The sequence below is a fragment of the Pseudorasbora parva genome, chromosome 10 (genome assembly GCF_024679245.1).
Source record: "Pseudorasbora parva isolate DD20220531a chromosome 10, ASM2467924v1, whole genome shotgun sequence".
Taxonomy (NCBI): Eukaryota; Metazoa; Chordata; class Actinopteri; order Cypriniformes; family Gobionidae; genus Pseudorasbora; species Pseudorasbora parva.
The window spans coordinates 35,873,487-35,899,747 of NC_090181.1; the positions used below are offsets into that span (position 1 = coordinate 35,873,487).

Genomic DNA, 26,261 nt, shown 5'->3' on the forward strand with positions numbered 1-26,261 from the left:
CTTTCTTGCACAAACATCAAAATCTCCAAACCAATACATGTCAATAAAAAGTCAATTCGATTTTTTCATCTCTAAGTATAACACTTGACAGAGACAGAGGAAAAAATTACCCAGTAACAACCACATATTTGCCATCAGGTTGAGCCTGCAGTCGATCAATTGTTTTCAGTTGGACTTTTGCTTTGGTCCTGCCATAGAGCTCAACCTCATCCGAGAAGAGACCAATTTCCTTAGCAAGACACTCAATGGGTTTTGGTACACAGGAACGAGAGATGGCAACATCACTGCATGAGGAAAATAAACAAACTAGCCATTAAAATTACAAGAACAAAAACTACTGGAACAACTGTTTACTACAGAGAATTGTTCATAAATTAAATTTAATAAAATAAATAAATAAATAAATCCCACCACCAAGAAAATAAATCCATGAATCATAACAGTAGTCCAAAAAGTCTTCTAAACTGGTTCAACTGGTTTGTTTGAGGAGCAGACAAAATATCAAGTAAACAGAGATTGACAGTCCATGGTCACTGCCACCAGAAATTAAAATGGTCCCATAATTTACTCACCCTCAAGCCATCCTAGATGTATAGGACTTTCTTCTTTCAGTCAAACAGGAGTTATACTAAAAAATATCCTTGCTCTTCCAAGCTTTATAATGGGAGTGAATAGAGCCAAATGAAGTTGAGGCTCCAAAAAGTGCATTCATCCATCCATCATAAATGTAATCCATACAGCTCAAGAGGGTAATAAAGGCCTTCTGAAGTGAAACATTTCCATATTTATAACTTACAATGAACTATAATCACTGGCTAACAACTGTACGCAAGTCTAGTTCCCGCAGAAGAGTGACCACTGACCAGGATATTTTTTAATATAACACTGATTGTGTTTGGCTGAAATTATATACACCTTAAACCTTTAATATACAGGTGCTGGTCATACAATTACAATATCATCAAAAAGTTGATTGAACCGGATTAGACCGTTAGCATCTTGCTCAAAAAAAAAAATTGAGCAAAGACTTTCAATAATTTTCCTATTTAAAACTTCTCTTCTGTAGTTACATCATGTACAAAGACCAAGGAAAAAGAAAGTTTAAAATTGTGCCGCTGAACCCATGGTACAACAGCAAAGTTCTGTGATTATTACACAGGAATGAGAGAATAGTTTCTATCTATATCGGTCTAAAAATCTAAACTTTTCATTTTCTATTGGTCTTAGTACACAATGTAACTACAGAATAGTCAAGTTTTAAAGGTCCCATTCTTCGCGATTCCATCTTTCAAACTTTAGATAGTGTGTAATGTTGCTGCTAGAGCATAAATAATACCTGTAAAATTATAAAGCTCAAAGTTCAATGCCAAGCGAGATATTTTATTTAACAGAAGTTCCCTTTCAAAGCCTACAGCAAACGGCCGGTTTGGACTACAGAAGGAAGTGCAGGGATGTAATGACGTCACTAGAACAGCTTGTTGACTAACCCTCCGCCCACAAGAACACGCAAAATAGGGGGCGTGGTCTTGTTGCTCTCCCACGTGGAGAAGAGCACACATTCAGCGTTTGCATCTCCCCGTTATGGTAAGAGGCGGGAGCTTTCCGGGCAAAGTGCACTAAGCTGCTGTCCAATCACAACACGGGAAGCGCTGGCCCAATCAGAACTCGTTACGTATTTCTGAAGGAGGGACTTCATAGAACAAGGAAATCAACAGGCCATTTTTAAGACAGAGAAAACAGCGGTGTACAGATAAGTAAATTGTGTGAAAAATAGTGTTTTTTTACACGCGAAACGTGAACTCATGTTATATTGCACACTGTAAACATAATCAAAGCTTCGAAAACACGCGAAGAACGGGACCTTTAAATAGGAAAAATACTATCTTTGAAAAAATAAAGTATTTGGTAATATTTGAGCGCAATGCTAATGGTATAATCGGATTCAATGATGTATGCTAAGCTATGCTAAAAGTGCTAACGCCAGATACAGAGATCGGCTGAATGGATTCAAAAATGGTAAAACTCAACTGTTTAACTCTAAGGGACTTGGAAAATTTGCCTATTTTCAAAAAAAGTGTTCCTTTAAGTATTGTATTGTGGTGGTTTGAGGAGATTCCCCCCTTCAATGTAAAGCGCTTTGAGTTACTTGAAAAGCACTATACAGGGAGTGCAGAATTATTAGGCAAGTTTTATTTTTGGGGAATAATTTTACTATTGAACAAAAACCATGTTCTCAATTAAGACAAAAAACTCATTAATATCAAAGCTGAATATTTTTGGAAGTTTTAGTTTTAGCTATTTTAGGGGGATATCTGTGTGTGCAGGTGACTATTACCGTGCATAATTATTAGGCAACTTAACAAAAAACAAATTTATACCCATTTCAATTATTTATTTTTACCAGTGAAACCAATATAACATCTCAACATTCACAAATATACATTTCTGACATTCAAAAACCAAACAAAAACAAATCAGTGACCAATATAGCCACCTTTCTTTGCAAGGACACTCAAAAGCCTGCCATCCATGGATTCTGTCAGTGTTTTGATCTGTTCACCATCAACATTGCGTGCAGCAGCAACCACAGCCTCCCAGACACTGTTCAGAGAGGTGTACTGTTTTCCCCTTCTTGTAAATCGCACATTTGATGATGGACCACAGGTTCTCAATGGGGTTCAGATCAGTTGAACAAGGAGGCCATATCATTAGATTTTCTTCTTTTATACCCTTTCTTGCCAGCCATGCTGTGGAGCACTTGGACGCGTGTGATGGAGCATTGTCCTGCATGAAAATCATGTTTTTCTTGAAGGATGCAGACTTCTTCCTGTACCACTGCTTGAAGAAGGTGTCTTCCAGAAACTGGCAGTAGGACTGGGAGTTGAGCTTGACTCCATCCTCAACCCGAAAAGGGCCCACAAGCTCATCTTTGATGATACCAGCCCAAACCAGTACTCCACCTTGCTGGCGTCTGAGTCGGACTGGAGCTCTCTGCCCTTTACCAATCCAGCCACAGGCCCATCCATCTTGCCCATCAAGACTCACTCTCATTTCATCAGTCCATAAAACCTTAGAAAAATCAGTCTTGAGATATTTCTTGGCCCAGTCTTGACGTTTCAGCTTGTGTGTCTTGTTCAGTGGTGGTCGACTTTCTGCCTTTCTTACCTTGGCCATGTCTCTGAGTATTGCACACCTTGTGCTTTTGGGCACTCCAGTGATGTTGCTGCTCTGAAATATGGCCAAACTGGTGGCAAGTGGCATCTTGGCAGCTGCACGCTTGACTTTTCTCAGTTCACGGGCAGTTATTTTGCGCCTTGGTTTTTCCACACGCTTCTTGCGACCCTGTTGACTATTTTGAATGAAACGCGTGATTGTTCGATGATCACGCTTCAGAAGCTTAGCTATTTTAAGACTGCTGCATCCCTCTGCAATATATCTCACTATTTTTGACTTTTCTGAGCCTGTCAAGTCCTTCTTTTGACCCATTTTGCCAAAGGAAAGGAAGTTGCCTAATAATTATGCACACCTGATATAGGGTGCTGATGTCATTAGACCACACCCCTTCTCATTACAGAGATGCACATCACCTAATATGCTTCATTGGTAGTAGGCTTTCCAGCCTATACAGCTTGGAGTAAGACAACATGCATAACGAGGATGATGTGGTCAAAATACTAATTTGCCTAATAATTCTGCACTCCCTGTATGAATGTAACAAATTATTATTATTATTATTATTATTAAGTAATATTCAAATTTTCTGAGATACTGAATTTGGGATTTTCCTTAGTTGTCACTTAAATCAGTTTTTTTGTCAGTTATAATCATCAAAATTAAAGGAAATAAACATTTGAAATGTATTAGTCTGTTTGTAATGAATGAATATAATATACAAGTTTCACTTTTTGAATGGAATTAGTGAAATAAATAAATGTAAATAAAATTGATGATATTCTAATTATATGACCAGCACCTGTACACACTTATCACTCTTGTATTTTGCATAGCTGAAAAGGAAAATGGCATCTCACCTTGGAACTGGTCTTTGCAGGTTGAGTTTGGTGTAATTTATATTCCACTTCCCAGGTTCTTGTGCTTGAAGGAAACGCTTGGCACTCAGAACTGTGTTCTGTGACATTAAAAGCAACCAATTAATTTTCTAAGAACCATAATAAAGACATGCTACTTCACAGTGTCACAAAACAAAAAACCCAATATTAACAGATTTTGAGGAATAATGTACCTGCATGAGCATGGCTACAGTCATTGGGCCAACTCCTCCTGGTACAGGTGTAATAAACGCAGCCTGATCTTTGGCTGAGTCATAGTGAACGTCTCCAACAACTCTCTTGCCACTTGCTCTGCTGCTGTCTGAGGTAAAATGTAAGCAACTAAGTGACTATGTATTTGAACCCTGGATTTGACAAGTTTGCTTAAATTCACTTTTCAGACAATCCCTTCGGTGCATGGACTTCTAACAGGGCATGACATTAACACCCGCTCAACCTGCCATATGAGGGTAGATTTCAGCTGTGGCATGTAACAGTCACTCTGACTAGCCACTTTGGCAGGTTGACTTTTATCGTCGTCTTCTCAAAAAAGTTAATGTTAATGTTTGTAGCTCTGTATAGCTGTGTTTGAATCTCTATTTGATAGATTTTCTTTGTAATTTACACTGCTAAATATAACTTACTCATCACCATATAGTGTTTAATATAGCCTATCAATTTAAATTTGACATTACTAGCTTTTAATCTAAATCACTCAGACAACTGGAGCATAGAAAAATGGAGCGCAGCTGGAAGAAAACAAAACTGGAGGTTTTTCGCAATTTGTGGAAAGAGAGCATGCATACAGAAAGGCCATAAAAACTGCTAGATCTGCTTATTTCTCAACTCTTTTAGAAGAAAACAAACACAACCCAAGTATTTATTCGATACAGTGGCTAAATTATCAAAAAATAAAGCTTCAGCTTCTGATGTTTGTAAACAACACAGCAGTAATGACTTTATGAACTTCTTTACTAGTAAGATTGATAATATTAGGAATAAAATTATAACCATGCAGCCGTCTATTACAGTATCACTTCAGACAGAGCACTGTAGTGTCACTGAGGAAAAATTACACTCATTCTCTACTATAGGAGGAGAAGAATTGGCTAAACTTGTAAAAAATCAAAATCAACAACATGTATGCTTGACCCTATACCGACTAGGCTATTAAAAGAGATACTTCCAGAGGTCATAGATCCTCTGCTTAATATCATTAATTCATCTTTGACATTAGGATATGTACTGAAAACTTTTAAGTTGGCTATAATTAAACCACTTATTAAAAAACCGCAACTTGATCCTAAAGAATTAGTCAATTACAGGCCAATCTCGAATCTACCGTTTCTATCAAAAATACTAGAAAAGGCTGTGTCTTCACAATTATGTTCCTATTTAGAAAGAAATGGTATATGTGAGGATTTCCAGTCAGGATTTAGACCGTATCATAGTACTGAGAATGCTCTCATTTGAGTTACAAATGATTTACTCTTATCATCTGATCGTGGTTGTATCTCTCTATTAGTGTTACTCGATCTTAGGGCTGCATTTGATACTATCGATCACAATATTCTTCTGAATAGAATCGAAAATTATGTTGGCGTTAGTGGAACTGCTTTGGCATGGTTTAAATCGTACTTATCTGACCGTTATCAGTTTGTAGCAGTAAATGAATAGATGTCACACCGATCACAAGTTCAGTATGGGGTACCGCAAGGCTCAGTGTTAGGACCGTTGCTTTTCACCCTGTATATGCTACCACTGGGAGATATCATTAGGAAACATGGCGTTAGTTTTCATTGTTATGCTGACGATACTCAGCTCTATATTTCCTCACGCCCTGACGAAACCTACCAATTCACAAGATTAACGCATAGTTAATGCATAGCAGATATAAAAAATTGGATGAATAGTAATTTCCTGCAACTTAATTCAGACAAAACTGAATTTTTAATTATTGGACAGAAAAGCTCCACAAGTAGTAAACGAGAATACTGTCTAACACTTGATGACTGCTCTGTCAAGCCCTCGTCGTCAGTGAGGAACCTGGGTGTGCTCTTTGATACCAATCTTTCATTTGAAAGCCACGTTTCTAGCATCTGTAAAACCGCATTCTATCATCTTAAAAATATATCTAAATTACGGCACATGCTTTCAATGCAAAATGCTGAACAGTTAGTACATGCGTTCATGAGCTCAAGGCTAGATTATTGTAATGCTCTACTGGGTGGTTGCCCTGCTCGCTTAATAAACAAACTCCAGCTAGTCCAAAATGCAGCAGCTAGAGTTCTTACTAGAACCAGGTAGTATGATCATATTAGTCCAGTTCTGTCAACATTGCACTGTTATTAAACATCGCATACATTTTAAAATCTTGCTTATTACTTACAAAGCACTAAATAGTTTAGCTCCCCGGTACTTAAGCGAGCTCTTAACGCATTATACTCCATCACGTCTATTGCGGTCTCAAAACTCTGGACAGTTGATAATACCTAGAATATCTAAATCAACTGCAGGCGGTCGATCATTTTCCTATTTAGCTCCTAAACTGTGGAATAGTCTTCCTAGCATTGTTCGGGAAGCAGACACACTCTGTCAGTTTAAATCTAGACTAAAAACACATCTCTTTACTATGGCATACACATAGAACATTTTTAACTTTCAATATTCAATTAATTGACTGATTGTTAGGCTGCATTAACTAGGTCAGCCGGAACCGGGAACACTTCCCATAACACCTGATGTACTCGTTACATCATAAAAAGAGTGGCATCTACGCTAATGTTGTCTCTCTGTTTATCCCGAGGTTTATCCCGGATCTGGGCCCTGTCCGGATCGGATGGTGGACCTGCCTGGACATGACCAGCTCATCCTGGAGTGTCTGCTGAGCCGTGTCAATTGGTGTCTCCTCTGAATTTGCCTCACTGGCACGACATGCTCAAAACCCGTCTTCGGCGCAATAATTCCGATCTTTCATGTATTCATACTCTTGTGTAATCGACGCCCCATCCCATCATTTATTTCCAAATAAATCTGTCTCTTCCGTGATACCCTGAAATTTTGAATATTCCAATCTAATATTGTTTCTGACCTGTAAGGTTGCCAGAATAATAATCTTACACGGTGTGTTAATAGGCCAGAGGAGAACTGGCACCCCGACTGAGTCTGGTTTCTCCCAAGGTTTATTTTTCTCCATCACGCCATGGAGTTTTGGTTCCTTGCCACTGTCGCCTTTGGCTTGGCTTGCTCAGTTGGGGACACTAAAAATATGATTAAAATTATTCAACTTATTATACAAATAAAATGTATGAATTAGGTCTTATTTAATTCTATAAACTTAAATACTGATCTGCCAACATTGTTGCAATATGATAAATTAAAATAAGCTGATAACATCACTGTTCTCACTTCTCCATTACGACTGTACAGCCAAATCTAATTTTGTCGCAATATTATCCTGTTTGACACTGTGAAGCTGCTTTGACACAACCGTGATTGTAAAAGCGCTATATAAATAAAGTTGATTGATTGATTGAAGCCCTGACTACTAATAATACTAAAGAAAAAGATTTTAAACAACTTTCAGGCACTTTTTGCAAATACATTAATTTTTTTCTCACATTTCAAATAAGTTGTACATTATCTTACAACATTTTGTCCATTTGTTACATATATTGATTTATAACAAAATAATACATAAATAAATCATAGCAAAGCAACATCCATGGAGCATACTTGTTCTATGGTGCTCCAAAGTAATTTTATTTTTGGTTTTGTGCATGCAAAATATGTACATAAAATTGCTCATCTAAAATTTGATTATTAATATTCCTGAAAAAAATTACATCACTAATTAATTCATTTACATCCTTTAAACAACTACAGGAAATGCAGAAAACATCTAAGAAAACACTCCTACTAAAAAAAAGAAAAGATACCAAGTCTGTTACACATACACACCTGTGATGGTGTTAATACCGCAGTCAATGACCAAAGCACCATTCTTCAGCCACTCTCCGCGAACCATCTCTGGTTTACCAATCCCAGTCACCAGGATGTCTGCTTTTCCCACCTACAACACAAACCATAGAGTGCGCAAATGAGAATTATCACGATTCAATTTGTTGGAAATGCAAATAAAATTAACAACAGTAATGTAATGTGCATTTACAGAAATGTTATATTATATTGAAAATACAAATAAAATAAAATGGTCTCTTCATTTCAAATTGACAGCAAATTGTTTTAATGTCTGGCCACTAAAATATATTTTATTGGGCCCTATAAAAGTTAAATAAACATTTAATGATCTAAAAGCATTTCAGTTTTACAGACTTTATTGTAAATATATCAGTTACACAAATTAAAAGATCAATGCATTTTTTATTTAAAATTAAAGGGATTAAAATATTCCTTATCATGTGGACTCATGTGGAGTTTAAATGGCTGTTAAAACAAATTGAATTTCAGAATTTTAACCATGGCCATTGCCTGACTAGTTAATTAACTTTCATCTTTGCAATGCTTTGAATCTCAATTCTTTTGATAATGTTTTGCCAGCACTGTCCCTAGCTGCTGTGTGCCTATTTTGGTGAAGATCGAAAGAACGGCCAAAGAAAAAAGAAGTTATAAAAATCAAAATGGCGAGACAGAAATTAAATCGGCGATATACATTTTGTACATTAGGACCTGAATCAAGGATTCAGGGGATTTATAATCCAAAATGCAAATTGATTCTTATAGCTGAGTAGTATCAGACAAATTCGTATCTGTCTGAGTAATTGTGATTTGGACCATTCTGCTAAAGTCTGGGGTCTCTGACACCCATGTACTTTTAGGTAAGTGGAGGGGGAAGAAAAATAAACCAAAAGAAGCAAAAATAAAGTTTCTACAGCTTTATGGTTAAACCCCTAATATTTCTGGGGGGAACAATAGGGTTCCCAGCATTGTTGCCATATTCATAACCAGACTAAAGTCTTGTTTACTCGATGCTTCCGCACGAGTGTGCGCACAGCAAAAATGACGTCAACGCGGAGTGGGCAAGACCCCAATTCGCCTGGCGGTATGCAGCACATTTTTTTAACAGCACATGCATTCTAGGTGAATCTAGCCGAGCATACATGACGGAGTCTCATCACACCGGCACTCAGTTTGCATATACAAATTAGGTACTTATATTTACAAAATGAGCCCACAAAAGCAGCCCTTTTAAATAAAGATCCATGTTTAATAAAAAAAAAAAAAAAAAATCATGAAACTAACATGTTGAGTGATATTAGGAAATATTTAAGAGATTGTTCATTTAGTTGTACACATGTGTGCAACTAATAATATCAAGCCAAGGTTTACTGAGTTTTACACAATTCTTTTGTAGTGTGGTTTTTGGTAAAGTACTAAAATAAATATAATTACCTGTGTAAATTAACCCACTACTCTACGCTTTTTCCTGAAGGAGAGCGTGTTATAGGCTGTCATGTTATAGCCAGATATGATGGCACTACTGCATCACACATCACCGCAGACGAGCGAAATTAGCTGATCAATAAAATGCAGCTCATATTTTTTGTTTTTGGTGACAAACTCCATTTAATCTGCATATAGTGCATGAATTGAAGATCGGATTTATATCCGTTTTGCGGAGATAATTTATACTTGGGTACGTAAATGTAAATTGTTTTGATAAATCAGATAGCTATGATTTACAAAAGCGTGTGTTCTCCAGGTTGTGTTTACCAGGTTGTTCATAAAAGCCGAAATGTGCCCAGATGTTGACTTTTACAGTAGTTTGATAATTTTTAATTACTCACACTTGAATCTTGCCTCCCTCTGCCATTGTGTGCTACCGTGACAAAGCACACATGCAACAAATGGCATGTGTACATCGCTACATAAGCCACTTGAAACAGAATTTTTTTTCAAGACTTCTTTTCATGTCTAGTATACTAATATGTAAACATTGTGTGTGCGAATTTCAAGTTTACATTTTCTTTAATAAAAATAAATTAATTAATTAAATTGTAAACAATGCTCCAGAACTCTTTACCTCAGAGGCCAAGTCTGCAGTCTTTGAATGACAAGTCGTTACAGTTGCATGATTCCAAAGGAGAAGGTCGTGCATTGGTGCACCAACAATCTTACTGCGGCCAATTACCACAGCTCTTTTTCCTGCCACAGACACACCTAAAGGCAAAATTATGCACAAAAAAAAAAAAAAAAAATTCTCCATTTAAAATACATATAACCTGTTATAATTCAAGCTCATTTAGGGTAGATGAATGGAAACCAAACATTCGGTCAGCATTTACTCACATTCAGGTCAACCATTCTGTGGAACACAGAAGGAGATGTTTGATGAATGTTTATTTTTTTCCCAGACAATGAAAGTCAAAGGGGTTTAAGAGTTTCTATCAATGATCAACTCATATACACAAAGGGCAAATCATGACAAGTGGCAACAGGGTTTGATATTTTTGACAGGTTGCCACATTTGTTTTGGACTTCGTATCCATGAGTTGGAAAGGTAGTTTTACACTACCTTTATGTCATTTTTGAACAGTTTGAGCACATTGGGTTTCATTTATGAACAAAACCAGCTGTAGCATACTTCAAGTATCTCCTTTTGTGTTATGCAGAAGAAAATAAGTTTGATCGGATGTAAATTATGAAAGAATTTCCATTGTTGAGTGAACTATTCCTAGAATATCTTTTTTATAGACAAAAATATGCATATGTGTATTTTTGCGTTTATGTACTTTCAATACGTGTGCATCAACAGTCTCCTACAGTTTATGTTGTAAATACAGTGGAACTTATCATCACGCATGCATGTCACGGTTCATGGATTCCCTGTCTCACTCTTGGGTGCGTGTTGTATGTAGGTTGGGGCAGAGCCTGGGATTGGATCATCATGCACCCGTGGCTGGTCGCCTGTCCCAGAACGACGTTCAGGTGGTCTGATACAGCTGAGGCTATATTCGCTAAACTGAAAAGTCGCTTTGTTTCGGCTCCCATCTTAGAACTGCTCCTACCCCCACCTCTGACGCGTCGAACTCTAACACGAACTGACGTGTGGAATCAGGGGTAACTAAGATGGGAGCCAAAACAAAGCGACTTTTCAGTTTAGCGAATACAGCCTCAGCTGTATCGGACCACCTGAACGTCGTTCTGGGAGAGGTCAAGGCAGTCAGAGGTGGGGGTAGGAGCAGTTCTTTCACAGCGCTCTCCCTCAGATGACAAGATGCACCCGTGCGTGTTTTTGTCCCATCGTCTTTCACCTGCCGAACGCAATTATGACATTGGTAACAGAGAGTTGTTGGCCGTCAAGTTAGCGTTGGAGGAGTAGCGTCATTGGCTTGAGGGGTCGGGGGTACCTTTTATTGTATGGACGGATCATAAGAACCTTATAATCTAATAATATATTAGATCTGCTAAAAGACTCAACTCCAGGCAGGCTTGGTGGGCACTTTTTTTCGGACGTTTTGATTTGGTTCTCTCGTACCGCCTCGGGTCTAAAAACATCAAACCCGACTCTTTATCTCGTACTTTTGATGCTTCCGAACGCCCGGTTACTCCCGAGTGTATTTTGCCAGAGAAGATAGTTATCTCTACACTCACATGGGAGATCGAATCGGAGGTCAAAGTGGCCTTAGAAGAGGTAACGCCTCCGCCCGGCAGCCCACCGAGTCATTTGTTCGTTCCGGAGGAGTTAAGATCCAAGGTCCTAAAATGGGGTCATTGCTCCAACATTGCGTGTCATCCAGGAGTAAACCGCACTAGCAGTTTAATAAAGCAACGATTCTGGTGGCCACTTATGGCTCACGACATTCGCAGTTTTGTTTTGGCTGGCTCAGTCTGTGCGGTTGGTAAGACATCTAACCAACCTCCTCATGGGTTACTTCAACCGTTGTCTGTTCATTCGAGACCCTGGTCCCACATAGCGCTAGATTTTATCACCGCCCTCCCGCCCTCTAAAGGCATGACGGTCGTTTTGAAGGCAGCACATTTCATTCCCTTGCCCAAATTACCTTTCAGCCAAGGAGACAGCGGTATCTGTTGTAGATCACGTCTTTCGGTTACATGGCCTCCCGATGGACGTGGTCTCCGACAGAGGTTCCCCATTCGTGTCCAAATTCTGGCAGGAGTTTTGTAAATTACTAGGAGCTACGGTTAGTCTGTCTTTGGGTTATCATCCCCAAAGCAACGGTCAGAACGAGAGAGCCAACCAGGATCTGGAAAGAGTGTTGCGATGTTTGGTCTCCAAGAATCCTTCATCCTGGAGCCAACAACTTTCTATGGTTGAGGACGTTCATAACTCGTTACCGGTGTCATCCACGGGCCTTTCGCCATTTGAGTGTAGTCTAGATTACCAGCCACCCATTTTTCCTAGTCTGGATTCCGAGGTTGCGGTCCCCTCTGTTCACGCTTTTATCCAGAGGTGTCATCGCACGTGGACCAGAGCCCGTGAGACTCTGCTTCAGGTGGGAGCGCGCACCAAGGCTAAAGCCGATCGCCACCGCTCTAAGCCTCCCGTTTATGTCGTGGGTCAAAAAGTGTGGCTTTCTACTAAGAACATTCCGCTCCGCATCTAATAAACTTGCTCCCAAATTCGTCGGCCCATTCACTGTCACCAAGATCATTAGTCTGGTGACAGTCCGCCTCAAATTTCCTCCGGCATACAGGAGAATTCATCCCGCATGTATCCAAAATTAAGCCTGATTTTCACTCCCACCTTAATCCGCCAGTCCCGGTTCCTCCACCACCGCGACTAGTAGATGGGGAACCAACGTATTCGGTTAATCGCATTCTGGATTCTAGACGGAGGGGACGCAGTTTCCAGTACTTGGTGGACTGGAAAGGTTACGGTCCTGAGGAGAGAAGTTGAGTTCCTGCTAGGGACATTCTGGATCACTCCCTTATTGATGATTACAATCAACAGGTAAGGTTGGCTGGAAGCGTCAAGGGACGCTCCTAGGGAGAGGGGTACTATTTACAATGGAAACTGCATAGGAGACTGACACAGACTAGAACTAAATTGTTGAATAAAGTCTTATTTTTGTTTGCTTTTGCACAAAAAAGTATTCATATTGCTTCATAAAATTAAGGTTGAACCAATGTATTTACATTAACTATTTTAACAATGCCTTTACTACATTTCTGTGCCTTGAAAGTATTAACAACATTGCTGTCTATGGAGGGGTCAGGGAGCTCTCGGATTTCATCAAAAATATCTTAATTTTTGTTCTGAAGATGAATGAAGGTCTTACAGGTATGGAATGACACGAGTGTTAGCAATTAATCCTTCTATTATTAGAGAATATTTACTTAGGGAAGCGGTGCCAGTATAGTCTATGTAATGTCATTGGATGTGCCTTGAGGGTGGATGCTTTAACTTCGGCCAAGTTATAAGTAAAGTCAAGATTTTGCTATACCCATTATGTGCATATTCACAACTTAGTTTGGCAGGCATTCTATCAGCATGGCATCAGAGTACGCAGTTCTGAAGTTCCACTTCGAAAAAGAATGACTCAGGCCTGATAATGCAATAACCTTATATTATTATAACCTAATAATAATAATAATAATAATAATAAATAGGCATAAGTATAAGAATATAGGCCTGTATTAATTGGTAATGGTAAACTGAATATCACCAATGTAATGCTTTTGACAATAACTAGTCACACTTAAAATCCCAAAAAGTGCCATACTAGTGAGCTGACTTGTTTTCCTGTTTTATCAAGAATTTCGGCACTCATTTTCACTCATCACTCCATGCCGGTTCTGTTACTGAAGAATCCAACACGAGACAACAATATGGCGCAACCAAACATGATACTGTTCAAAATGTAAGTTTTATAAATTTAAGTAAAACCTTAGGTTATGAATATATCCCTGGTATAACCCTGAGAAGGGGAACAAGGCAATTATGCTTCTGGCTTGATGCTATGAGGATGCCATCAACGTGAACGTTGTCTGAAGAAGGAATTGAATTGAGCTTCTTCTCTCAGAAGAAAGTGATTAGCTGTTCACTATCAGCCTGACCGTAGTGTAGTGTTCCCTGCTTTAGTCTGGGTGTCCTTCTCACCAGTTTGTTTGATGAGCTCCATACATCCATTAGGAGTACATGGGATAAAACAGTCTCCAATATCACCACGTGCCAGTTTCCCTGCATTTATGCTCGTCAAACTGAAGCAAGCAAACAAACATTAAAACAGTTTTCATTATTTCATGGGAGCAAAATACAATGTTGAAATTTACTATAAATCAGAATTATAGCGTAAAGGTAGGGTAAGTGCTTTCTGGAAACCAATGTTGATTTTTGAAATCACCAAAACAAACATGCTCCTACCCAAAATGTCTCGCCCATATTTGATAACGTTGACCTACATATACGCAAGCAATGACTATGGCGGAGATTGCTGTGCCAGCCGGCCGAGGCTATGATGTCATCACTAAGTGAATGCAATGTGTGTTACTATGGTAATCCAGGTTGAATGTTCAATAAAAAAAAAAATCATCCACAAAACACAATAGCACAAACACCGTTCTCATGAACAACTCAATGGCTCTATCGAGCCATTTTGCCACGCCTAATTCTGAAACCCATATCAGACGTACATTTTCACCACTTCTGACCCATATGCAAAGTTTCATGAGTTTCTGCGATTAATTTGGGAGAAGAATAATAGTAATAGGCTGATTAATTCCAATGGGGTCCTCACACCATCCGTGCTCAGGCCCTAATTAGGAGTTTATTAACTTTCTTTTTTAAAACACACCGAGATGACACTTGAAACAGACCGTGGTTTATAGGATGTGGAAATAAATGGGTTTTTATCATAGCTGAGGTGAACAATGATACAATTGCAAATGGACAAACAAGCAAACTTGACAACCATATACAAGCAAAAGCTAGCATATATTAGTTCTGTAAAACAAAACCAATGTTACTCACCTATTGAGAAGAAGCATCCAATTGCAGGCCTTAGCGCTTCTTGAGTTCTCTCCAGCGCTGAAAAGCTGACACTTCTTGCTTGATCGTAAGCCTTATTTTGTTCCATAAATATTTTCCACATTTGTTTTTTATCTGCCATCTCTCTTTCTGTCGTTGCACATCTAATGTTCATACTTTGTGTAGTGTCTTTTGAATAATGACATGCACTGAATGCTCTCTTCTCACCATCATTAGTAGACACACCCCTTACTGCTGATTGGCTACAAGTTTGTTTTGGTACGCGGCCCGATACACATTTATAAAGTATTTTTGAAATAACACTTTCCCCACCTTTAATGGCATAATGATAAGGATTAAATTATATTTTCTGTACCCATCAACATCCTTCTCTGGAGCCACAGCGTTGATAATCCTTTCTGTATTAATAGTGTGGATGGAGTCGATGGGCAGCTGGACTATGAGCCCATGAACTTTGGAGTTCTCATTGACTTCAATAACACTGCGCATAACCTTCAAAATAAATAGTTAATTATTAAATGACAAAATCTGGAGAAAAGAGAAACGGTTAATAAACACAAAACATGTAAATAATGTTAAATACTTCAAATTATCTGCACTACCTCATTTTCATTTGCAGTCTGTGGAAGTTTCACATGTACAGCATTGATCCCAATCTAAAAATCAAGGCAGTAATAGTAATTAAAGTGGTCCTGAATTACATTTGTAGACATAGACAATATAGACACCATGCCAATATGCAATTAATTTTGTAGTAGACTGTTTCAGTGATTTCAATGGGAATTTTTGGTGAGAGAACAGAACGTGTGCGTAACAAGTGACAGCTCCAGTGATTCCAGTGAATTTTGTAATATATTCCACCACCCTAAATGAGATTCCAGTCCAAAGAGAGAAAACATGTTCAGTTCAAAAGGCACTGTGAATGAAATAGGGAATTAGGGAATATTGACAACAGACATAACTAGAAATTGTAAATGTGTCCATTTATATTAAATTAATAATGACTTCCATTTATTTTTTAACCATAATATGGAAGTCATTGGGGCCCATCAACTGTCTGGTTACCCATATTCTTCAAAATATCTTCTGTTTCACATAGGTTTGGAACAACTTGAGGGTAATGACACATTTTTGGGTAAGATATACCTTTAATACCAGGCATAAACAGGGTGCTGGTTGCAGATTTCTTAACTGTACAATGAATTTCTTATTACACTTTTTTGGTTATAATAAAAGGATTTGTGAGAAAGCAGCTTGTGTTGAACAAAACCTGTTTTCAGCATTGTAAAGTGGATTCTGTGTAGCACCTGCGATAGGCCATTGTGCTAGAGCAAAAATTTGGGGATACATCTGTTGCACAATCAGCCCATCGGTGTTGTTTCTCAATCACTATAGAGGGTGTGTTGAAGTTATCATACAGGCTTTATACTAGTCGCAATGAACTAATGTAATCCAAATGTTGAACAGTTTTTACCATACTAATGTTTTTAACAGACCCTTGAACTTTGCACATAGTATTGTTGAGTAATTTCATCAACATTTGGGCTTCGTTTCTTTAGGATTTAAAAAATATGTATAAAATCAAAAATGCAGCTGCAGGGTTTAAAAATGATTTGTAGGCTAGTGCAGTAAAAAAGAAGAAGAAAAAAAAGCCAACATTTTGGAATTCGTTCGACCATTACCTCATTAGACCATTACTTGTAGTACACACCCTTTATAGTGGTCGAGAAAGAAGCGGGAGCATTTTTGTTTCCATTGTGTTTGATGTGGCTTGTGACGATTACTTTGTGATGGGACCTGTTGTTCCGTGGTGTTGTTAACTTTGGCATTTTTTAAGTTGTCATTGTGCACTACTGGGCCACTGTAGGGAACCCTTTCCATTGGTGCTAATGTTTTAAGGTTTTAAATGTGCTATATAAATAAACCAAACTTGAAACTTGAACTTGTTAATGCATTAATGATATTGCTCCCCTTTAGATGGGTGTTCAACTATGGCGACAGTGCTAATGAGTAGAGGAAGTTTGCTTGAGGGCATCTTTATAGTAGGGCTCCCCTATAGCGGAGTCTCATGCAAAGTCTTTGGTTGACCTATGCTTGGAGATTGGGGTTGGACCCGTTCTCCAAGTGATTCACCAAGAACTCCAGTTTCAGCTAAATACATTAAATACATTACACACTGAAGAAAACAAATGACACCTACATCTTGGCCTGAGGGTGAGTAAATTAACAACACATTTTCATTTTTGTGTGAACAATCAATTTTAGCACAGGCAAATCTCCATTGTTTGATTGGCCTTACCTCAGCAGCAGCTTTCAGCTTCATGCTGATGTACAAGTTTGAGTCCTCTCTGTCTCCCACCTATAACAGACAAACATTTAACATTCAAACAAGTAGACCAAAAAAATGTCATGAATTTTGTCATTTTCTTGCTTCTCTCCTTTTGTGTTTTTCTGGTTGGAATCTCTTGCTTAAGTAATGTGTTTTCCTACTAGCCTACTATTATCTAAATGTTCTACTAGAAGAAAGAATGGGCCACTCATGGAGGACCACTGTCTATTATATTTTCATTCCACCATTATTTTGTAACACTCTACTAAAGAGCCAAGTAGAGTTTACACTATCTGCTGAAAATGTTCGTTCCGTTTAACAAATCAAAATAATGAAGGAGTACAAAACACAAAACAAGTCTAATCATATAGCCAAAATCACTAGTGAATTTACAAGACAACTTCATATACCCAGCATAACAATTGCACAATCATGTATATATATATATATATTCCCCATAATATAGTCCCAAGTCAATAACTTCCTAAGAAATCGCCTAGTCTTAATCTGCATTGCTATTTGTACTCATAATTAGGTGGGTGTTTTTATTTTTTGGTTCACTTTTACTCAGGACATGCTAGCTGGCAACATAGAAATCCATTCATTATGCTAAGTTAAGCTAGCAGCGACCCTGCCAAACTAAAACAATGCATGCACTGAGACAAAAATGTATTTGCCCACATATCTAAATGTAGGAAAGAAGTTGAATAAGCCTTTAATAACAAATCGTAACTCAGGAAACCACTGGTCCCAGGCTTGATGGTATTGTCCCACATATGATGCAGTCATTGTTTTTAATGTCCAATTAATCCTCTCTGTCAGGTTTGTCTGCGGATGTCTTGCATAACTCAGCCAGTGTGTTGGAGGTGAATTGTGCTCCCCGGTCTGATATTATGTATTTGGAGACACCCCAGCGAGGAAAAGACTTCTTCCCTCAGAATTCTGACAATCTCTTGCTATCCCTAAGGGGGAACATCTCTACCCATTTGGTGTAGTAATCTACTATCACAAGGATGTAAGTGTTTTGCTTCTTACTGCTGGGGAAGTGTCCCATCAATTCCATACCCCAAGTATGACCCGGTTCTGTCACTTGTGTGCTGTAGAAAGCCTTTGGGTTTTGTGTTGTCATGTTTAAATTTTTGACAGATATCGCACCGCTTGAGATGTCTTGGACCATCAGCCACCAAGCCACCTCCAAGAGCCTCAGCAGAGTTTTTAGTCGACCCAGATGTCCTCCCAGTGGGTTGTCATGAAAGTAGTGTAAAAAGCCAGGAATTAATGCCCGAGGAACAACCAATTGGAATTTGTCTCCATTGTTCTTTACCGGTGCCTGCCGATACAACACCCCCCTGTTGGACCATTTGTGGTACCAAACTGCTAATCCCAGGAAGTGTTGGAGATGTGGCGGCCAAGGAATTTGAACTGTCTTTTAAAAAAGTGACACTTCTTCATGTTTAGTAAGAGAAGCCTGGACAAGTCTTTGCATAATGAAGTGCAGGTGTGATATGTGTTCTTTCAATGATCGTGAATAGATAATATCATCAATGTACACAAAACAGAATCTTCCTCTCAATTCCACCAGAACCTTCTCCATAATCCTCTGGAATGTGGATGCGGCATTCCGGAGCCCCTATGGAATGATGGATCGGACTTGAAATAGCCCCTGGTTGGTGATGAAGGCTGTTCTTTCTTTGCCCCCTTCTTCCATTTCCACTTGCAAATATACCGACTGCAAATCAAATGTGCTGAACCAGGTGGTGCCATCCAGTGATTCCAAGATGTCATGAATAAGCGGCATTGGATAAGCGTCCAATATGGTTTTACTGTTGAACCTCCTATGGTCCACACAGTAACTGCATGATTCATTAGATTTGGGGACCAGGGAGTGCATTACAAAAACTTTCCATCTTAGGTCTTATCTTAAGATATGATAAGTTAATTATGATTTTTTCAACAATTTCAAAAGGCAGAAATTGATATTTTGATAAGCTCAGTTGAAAAGTTAAAGCCTGTTTTATAAATCGCCTTTTGCAAAAAGAAAAAAAAAATATTTGCAAATGTAGGGACCGTCTCTAAAGTTACATACAACATTGGTATACACATTTCTTACTTCAATAGCATTTGAACGTAATGACTGTCTTACAGTATCAAAACTAACTGTAAAGTGTTAATCTAGGTGTCAGCTATGATGCACACCCGTTCATATTACATATTCCATTTAAATGCTATTGATGTTAGAAATGTGTAGGTACACTAATGTCGTATGTAGGCATGTGCCGATATCAATTTTTCATGTTGCAATTAATTGCTGAAGTTTAATCACGATATACGATATCACGATAAGCTGCAAAAAAAGTGTTGCCATAGCATAACAGCTTTAAGAACTATTTTTGTAATAGCAAAAATAACTGAATGTTTAAATACAATAATGCACCAAAAATATATACAGCTCTGAAAAAAAAATTGAGACCACTTAACAATGACTACGTTTACATGGAAAAAAATACTCCGATATTAATCTGATTAACACAATACTCTGATTAAGAGGCTACCATGTAGACAGCGATTTCTAATTACCTTAATCTGATTAAAATCATAATCTAACTAAACATAAATCGGATTAAGACATGTGGAGTATGCCTATTTTAGTCGCATTATCGGAGAGCATTACAGACATGTACACACCTTAATCTAACTATTAACGTTGTGTCTGAGATTTCGCCGCATTTTGTGACAGGACACAAAGTTACGCACAATGGGGAAGTGCAGAGGGGAGGCTTTGATGGTTCGAGCCTCTGCCCTTTTTGAAAATTAATCAAAAGGGCCCCTCTCAACAATCATCGATAATATTGTGGTAGTGTTGTCACTATACCAAATTTTTGACTTCGATACGATACCAGACTAAAATACCTCGATACCGATACTAAATCGATACCACGGTATCGTTACCACGGTAATCTGTTTTTAAAAATAAGCAAAAAATGCTAATTACAAACAATATGACAAAAACAGTGCTTTATTTTTCAGCGTCATTAGGTCTATTTAACAGCAAGTCAAGAAAGAAATTAAATAATCAAATATAAAACTGCTTACTTAGTCTAATTTAATTTAACTATACACTGATTCTTAATAAATATATTTTAGTTATTTAGCCAAGTATGTGGTTGTTTTCTATTTTTCATAGTTTGCTTTAAAACATTAATAACAGAATATTAGGTCTGGCTTAAAGGGATCCCATGGTGTTGAGACTTGTATGGCTTAATATAACATAAATGATGTCTCTTACTGAATTATGTGGTAGAAAACCCATGAAAGATCTACGTTATTTTAAAAATCGATTTTATATTTGGACCATGGGCGGCGCCATTTTGTTTGCGTTCTAGGTTGATGACGTAGTATGGTTGAACTCCTCAATCAGCTGGCGTTACCCGTAGCTATTTTTACCGCAACGCAACTCGAAAATTGTTTCAGAGTTAAACAAAACCAATGAATTGCTTTGTAATTGTACTTAAAACACACTCAAACATACATGTGCACACAAACTCACCTACACAAGTCACAAACAGATCGGCGGGCGCGGACACGACAGGCTCTGTTTCAATCGAGATGTTGGGCTGCTCAGTCTCCACGACAGGGGCTGAATCTGAAATCGACCCCTATACCCTTAAATAGGGCATTATTTGAAGGGACGGCCATTTGTAGTGTTTTCCGACACCATAGTGGACATGTTCGAGTGCAGTCATTCAGTCTCACGTTCCACCGCAATAACGAGTGTACAGCCGATGTACACACAACAGCTGTCCGACTTCACGCACCCAAACATACATGTGCACACAAACTCTCTCTCTCACACAGACTCACACACACCACAACAGATCGGCGCGAACACACACACACCCCAACAGATCGGCGCGAACACACACACACCCCAACAGATCGGCGCGAACACACACACACACACGCACGCAGTGCGTGCGCGAATACATAACCCTCAATCTATTCCCTGTGTTGATATCCTAGATAGACTGTTGATAGTAGATTAACTGTAATGCCTAATGTGACCAGCAGAGGGAAATATCTAGGTAGGACGATGGGATAAAGTAACGTGAGGAAGAGAGGCAGGATGTTTTGGTGATGATGCATGGGATTGAGACAGAGCAGTCTGTCAGGTGTCGTGTGCGCGCCCGCCGATCTGTTTGTGACTTGTGTAGGTGAGTTTGTGTGCACATGTATGTTTGAGTGTGTTTTAAGTACAATTACAAAGCAATTCATTGGTTTTGTTTAACTCTGAAACAATTTTCGAGTTGCGTTGTGGTAAAAATAGCTACGGGTAACGCCAGCTGATTGAGGAGTTCAACCATACTACGTCATCAACCTAGAACGCAAACAAAATGGCGCCGCCCATGGTCCAAATATAAAATCGATTTTTAAAATAACGTAGATCTTTCATGGGTTTTCTACCACATAATTCAGTAAGAGACATCATTTATGTTATATTAAGCCATACAAGTCTCAACACCATGGGATCCCTTTAAGACCTGCACTGATCTAATTACCTCAGCTGTTCACTACGACATATCCGACTGTGTTTACCTCAATACTCGCCAGACCGTGCATTTTTACATACGTTTGACCATTCAAACCCAAATAATAATCCGCGAAAAAACTGAATGGCGATCGCATGTTTCTTGTGCGCGCGCTTCAGGTCAGAGTCCGGTAGCGCGAGCACGTCCCGTGCCGCGCTTTTTCTTCTCATGCGCGCATATTTCTGGTGCTTTCTTTATCATGCGCTGCTCATATATTTAACTCTTCTATTACTTCCAATGTTTAGTGACTGGTGGAAGCAGAGCTTTGCACACACATCCTGACACCTGCTGTCACACATCCACGCACATTAAGAAATACAGCTCATATTAGCGCTGTCCTCCTTAAAGTGCCGGTACTAATAAAAGTCCATATCGTACCGTTTGTAATAGCAGGGTATCGCAATACTTTTCTAGTACCGGTATATCGTGCAACACTATATTGTGGCCAATAAAACAGAATTGGAATTATAATTAATTAAAAAACATTTAAACATTATAAAAACAAATGTTTTTTATACTTCTTAATGTAAAGTAACACTGTCCAACAGCGACACCCGCAGGTGAAGTTACAGCAGGGTTCCTGAGCCCATAAAAATTAACAGACCTGCCATAGTCACGCTATGATTGGATGTTGGAGAACATAGCGTGGCAATGGGACGTAATGACGTGCCATAATCGATCTATGTTCTATCACATGTAAAACGGGAACATGGACGGAGTACTCTAAAAGCAACTCATGTAAACACCTTAATCAGAATACTGTCTTATTTAGAATAAGGTCAATAATTAGATTACTGCTGTCCATGTAAACATAGTCATTGAGAAATCAATGTTAAGTGGTCTCTTGATTTTTTTCAGAGCTGTAAAAGTACAATTTTCAAACAGATTAAAGTGCAAAAGAATTAGGCTATAAAGAACAACAGGTAGGCTAACAAATTACAATAAAGGTATCATTATTTAATACATTAATTAAGATTGAGCAATAGCTACATTTGTTACAGAAAGTATAATGTTTTTGGTAATGTTAGTTAAGAAATACTGATCATTGTTAGTTTTATCTTAGGCCCATTAAAAAAGTTATTTTGATTTTAATGTTATTAAACAGTAACTAAGAAATTAACATTACTTAGAATAATTAATTCTTTATAAGTATTTTTCTTTGTCAGTTTGGTAATAATGAATTAACATGTTAACTAATGAAGTCGTATGTCTCAAAGTTATACTGAACAATAACAAATAATTAGAACAGTTCTAATCATGTTGTAGTCCAGATTAAAACATAAAAATGTTTAAGTTTGAAAATAAATAGCCTATTAAGTCTTTAAGTATTAAGTATTTGGTGCTGTGATGAACAACATTGAGATTACAAAAAACGAATGGCTGTTTTAAAAACTACATGCGGTTTCTTTTGTTTGCGGGGTTTCCGGGGTAATCGCTGCATTCTGCAGTTCATCAGCACCCTCTGCTGTCACTGAGCGGCACTTCAGCAGCGCATCTCCTTCACTCATTCATGTGCTTCTCATTTACATCTGTGCGCGCGTCCCTTTGACGCAGAATACAGCGGTGTTGAGCATTTATACGGTTGATGGGCAAAGTATTCTTAGGTGCATTTAAAAAAATTATTAATAAATTATTTTTACGATATTTTAAAGTGCCCACGATAACAATATCATGCATATTCATTATCGCGATAAATCGCATTATCGAAAATTGGCACATGCCTAGTCGTATGCAAGTTTAGAGATGGTCTGTCCTTAAATTTGCGAATATCGAACGTCCAGCATCAAAACAACTTTATGCCATTGAAAAACGACGGTAATGCTCCGTGATGGCTCGTTGGCCTCGGTAATGTTGGTCGCAATTCGTCAACTAAAGCCCCATTCGCATTAGCATTATCTGGGGACCTCTGGTGATTTGTAATAATTGCAGAGAATGTCTGTGATCTTAATACCGTGCGAATCGGACATGTCTGTAATTTGTAAAGTAAAAATTCCCCTGCAAATTCCCTACCATATTTCGCCAAACTCCGAGGTCCTGTACGAATCGGCATCTGTGATTTGGGCAGGATTAGGCAGATTGTACATAATTTTTGCAAGGTTTTTGTTTTCTGTGCGCATTTCTATCTTTATCTTTCATTAAGAATGAAGGCTGCATTCATAATGCGCACTGTTATGAATTCCCACATGGATTATACTTTCACTTTAGAATGAGTACCAATTTGGGAGCAAATTGCTTGAATTTGAATTTTGAATCAAGTTATGTAATATCAACACTATTCTTAATGAAAAAAAATAACAACAAAAGTACAATGACAAGCTTGCTTAAATTGGCGCTTTTAGCTTTGAAACTGAATCTTCCGGCATATATTGTCAGCTTCTCACTCGTGATAAATGAAATCTGACTCCTGCCGCTGGTCTGTGCTCAGTTCAGTTTTTAATTGTGGGTTCTGGGCCCGTATTTATCAAACATCTTAGAATTACTCACAAGAACACTGCTAAGAATTGACTTAAGAGTAAAAAAATTCTTGGCTCAAAGCTGCGCTTAAAAGTTAGTTATCAAGCGTCCCAATCATACTTTAAGTAAAGTGTAGGACTAATTCTTAAGTGCTAGTCTTAGAGTGGATTTACGACACTTTGCTGTGCCACAATTGGAATTTTGGATGATGTCATTGACATGAACCAATCACTGAATAGATGTCCTTATTTAAGAATATAAAGATAAATTCACACTGAATGGTGAAATTCCTAAGAGGAGTTTACATTCAATACACATTTGACAATAAAGAGTTTTCAAGAGAATACATTATAATATACACATTTTAAATGAAAGATAAACATGTTTTCATCCATGTAATTATTTTTTTTTTTAACTGGTGTGCTGTTAAATTGCCTATATATAGCCTAGATTTTTTTTATATATAATCAGCCACCATGGATTCCAAAAGAAAACCGACATGGCAGGAGAGAGAAACGATCGCTACTGCTTGCTGAATTACTCTAAGTGTTTTTTATTTTATTTTATTTTTTTATAAAACCCAACATTAACCAGTGCTGAAAAAGATGATGTCTGCTCTGTCTAAACGATATTGTTTGATGAACTATTTGTCGTCAAACATTTCGAACACATTCTCCCTCTATTGAAAGATTTGCGCACGTCTCTGTCTCCATAGCGCCATCACAAGCCCCTACTGGCAACTCCTAACCACTTGAGAGACCTCTCGAGCTGTCTTAAATAACTGGGAGAGTAAGAGTGATTCTTAGCTTTAAGAAATTTGATAACTTGCTTTTATACTTAAGTTTGAAAGTAGGAGTAAATGTCATGAAATCTCAGCACTTAAGACTAAAATAGCACTTTGAGAAGCTTGATAAATACGGGCCCTGTTCTCTAACTGAACAAAATTATTTTTATTACTATAAAACAATTAAAACGATATTGATACATATGTCTGTTTATGATTTCATACAGATATATCTATAACGAAAAACATTTAAGTCAGTAAATCTGAGTAAAAATCACAGGCTTTGCTTATCCCGTGCGAATGTGCCAGGCAAAATTCAGATTCAGTCATTTCTAAATCACACGGCGTCCCTAGATAATACTAATCCTATGCGAATATGGCTTAAGTTAACTACTCAATACTCAATAACTACTCAAAACTACTGATGTGATGTGGAAACCTCAGATAAAGCGCACAGGGTCGCGACTGGAGGAATACAAATGCCTACAAATCAAACGCTTTGGTAAAGTCACAAAAATTAAAAATTGACGTTCATGTTGCACAAAAATAAACACTGAATGTTGTTGTTGTGGTTTTTAACAGTGGGTCATAATATAGCATATCTTGTCAGTGCGTTTTGTGGTGTTAGGAATTGCTTTTCTGCGCATTTTCGCACTAAGTCCAAACGTTGTGTACACCACCTCCTGAGCTGGCGTAGGATTTGAGCGTGCCGTACGCCAACGTCCATATTGATAAATCTCAAAGTCACCGTGGGTTTGGGTGTACGCAAGGTGTACGCTGGAAATTTGGTGTACGCACTTTTGATAAATGAGGGCCATTGTGTATAGAGTCGGTGGGGCTTAATATAATGACGGCCGAGTTGCAGGTGCTTCTAGTAAACACAGAAACTGGCGAATGTCTTTCGAATCAGCTTTGACCGCGACTCTGGAAGACTTGAAGTTAAGCTTTTTTCTGAGAAAATAACAAAGAATGGCACTAAAGTCATTCTTAAGAAGGGAAGATGTGTTCTGATTTTGCCGACCGGATACGTCGAAAGTTTAATCTGTCAACGAACTCTGCTTCACCTTCGTTGCTCTGGTTGTTTGTA

General features: G+C 38.2%; 1 protein-coding gene across 1 annotated transcript in view; it reads right to left on the reverse strand.

The window, feature by feature from the left end:
- mthfd1b (methylenetetrahydrofolate dehydrogenase (NADP+ dependent) 1b) overlaps nucleotides 1–26,261 on the reverse strand; it is a 50,969-nt gene that overhangs the window by 18,119 nt on the left and 6,589 nt on the right. The window contains exons 3-11 of the mRNA XM_067456002.1: nucleotides 17,321–17,380; nucleotides 15,624–15,677; nucleotides 15,377–15,513; nucleotides 14,134–14,234; nucleotides 10,093–10,229; nucleotides 8,010–8,121; nucleotides 4,244–4,371; nucleotides 4,032–4,129; nucleotides 111–284 (exon numbers count right to left, since the gene is read on the reverse strand). Coding sequence (XP_067312103.1) covers nucleotides 111–284; nucleotides 4,032–4,129; nucleotides 4,244–4,371; nucleotides 8,010–8,121; nucleotides 10,093–10,229; nucleotides 14,134–14,234; nucleotides 15,377–15,513; nucleotides 15,624–15,677; nucleotides 17,321–17,380 — 1,001 coding nt within the window. The remainder of the gene's footprint in view (nucleotides 1–110; nucleotides 285–4,031; nucleotides 4,130–4,243; nucleotides 4,372–8,009; nucleotides 8,122–10,092; nucleotides 10,230–14,133; nucleotides 14,235–15,376; nucleotides 15,514–15,623; nucleotides 15,678–17,320; nucleotides 17,381–26,261) is intronic.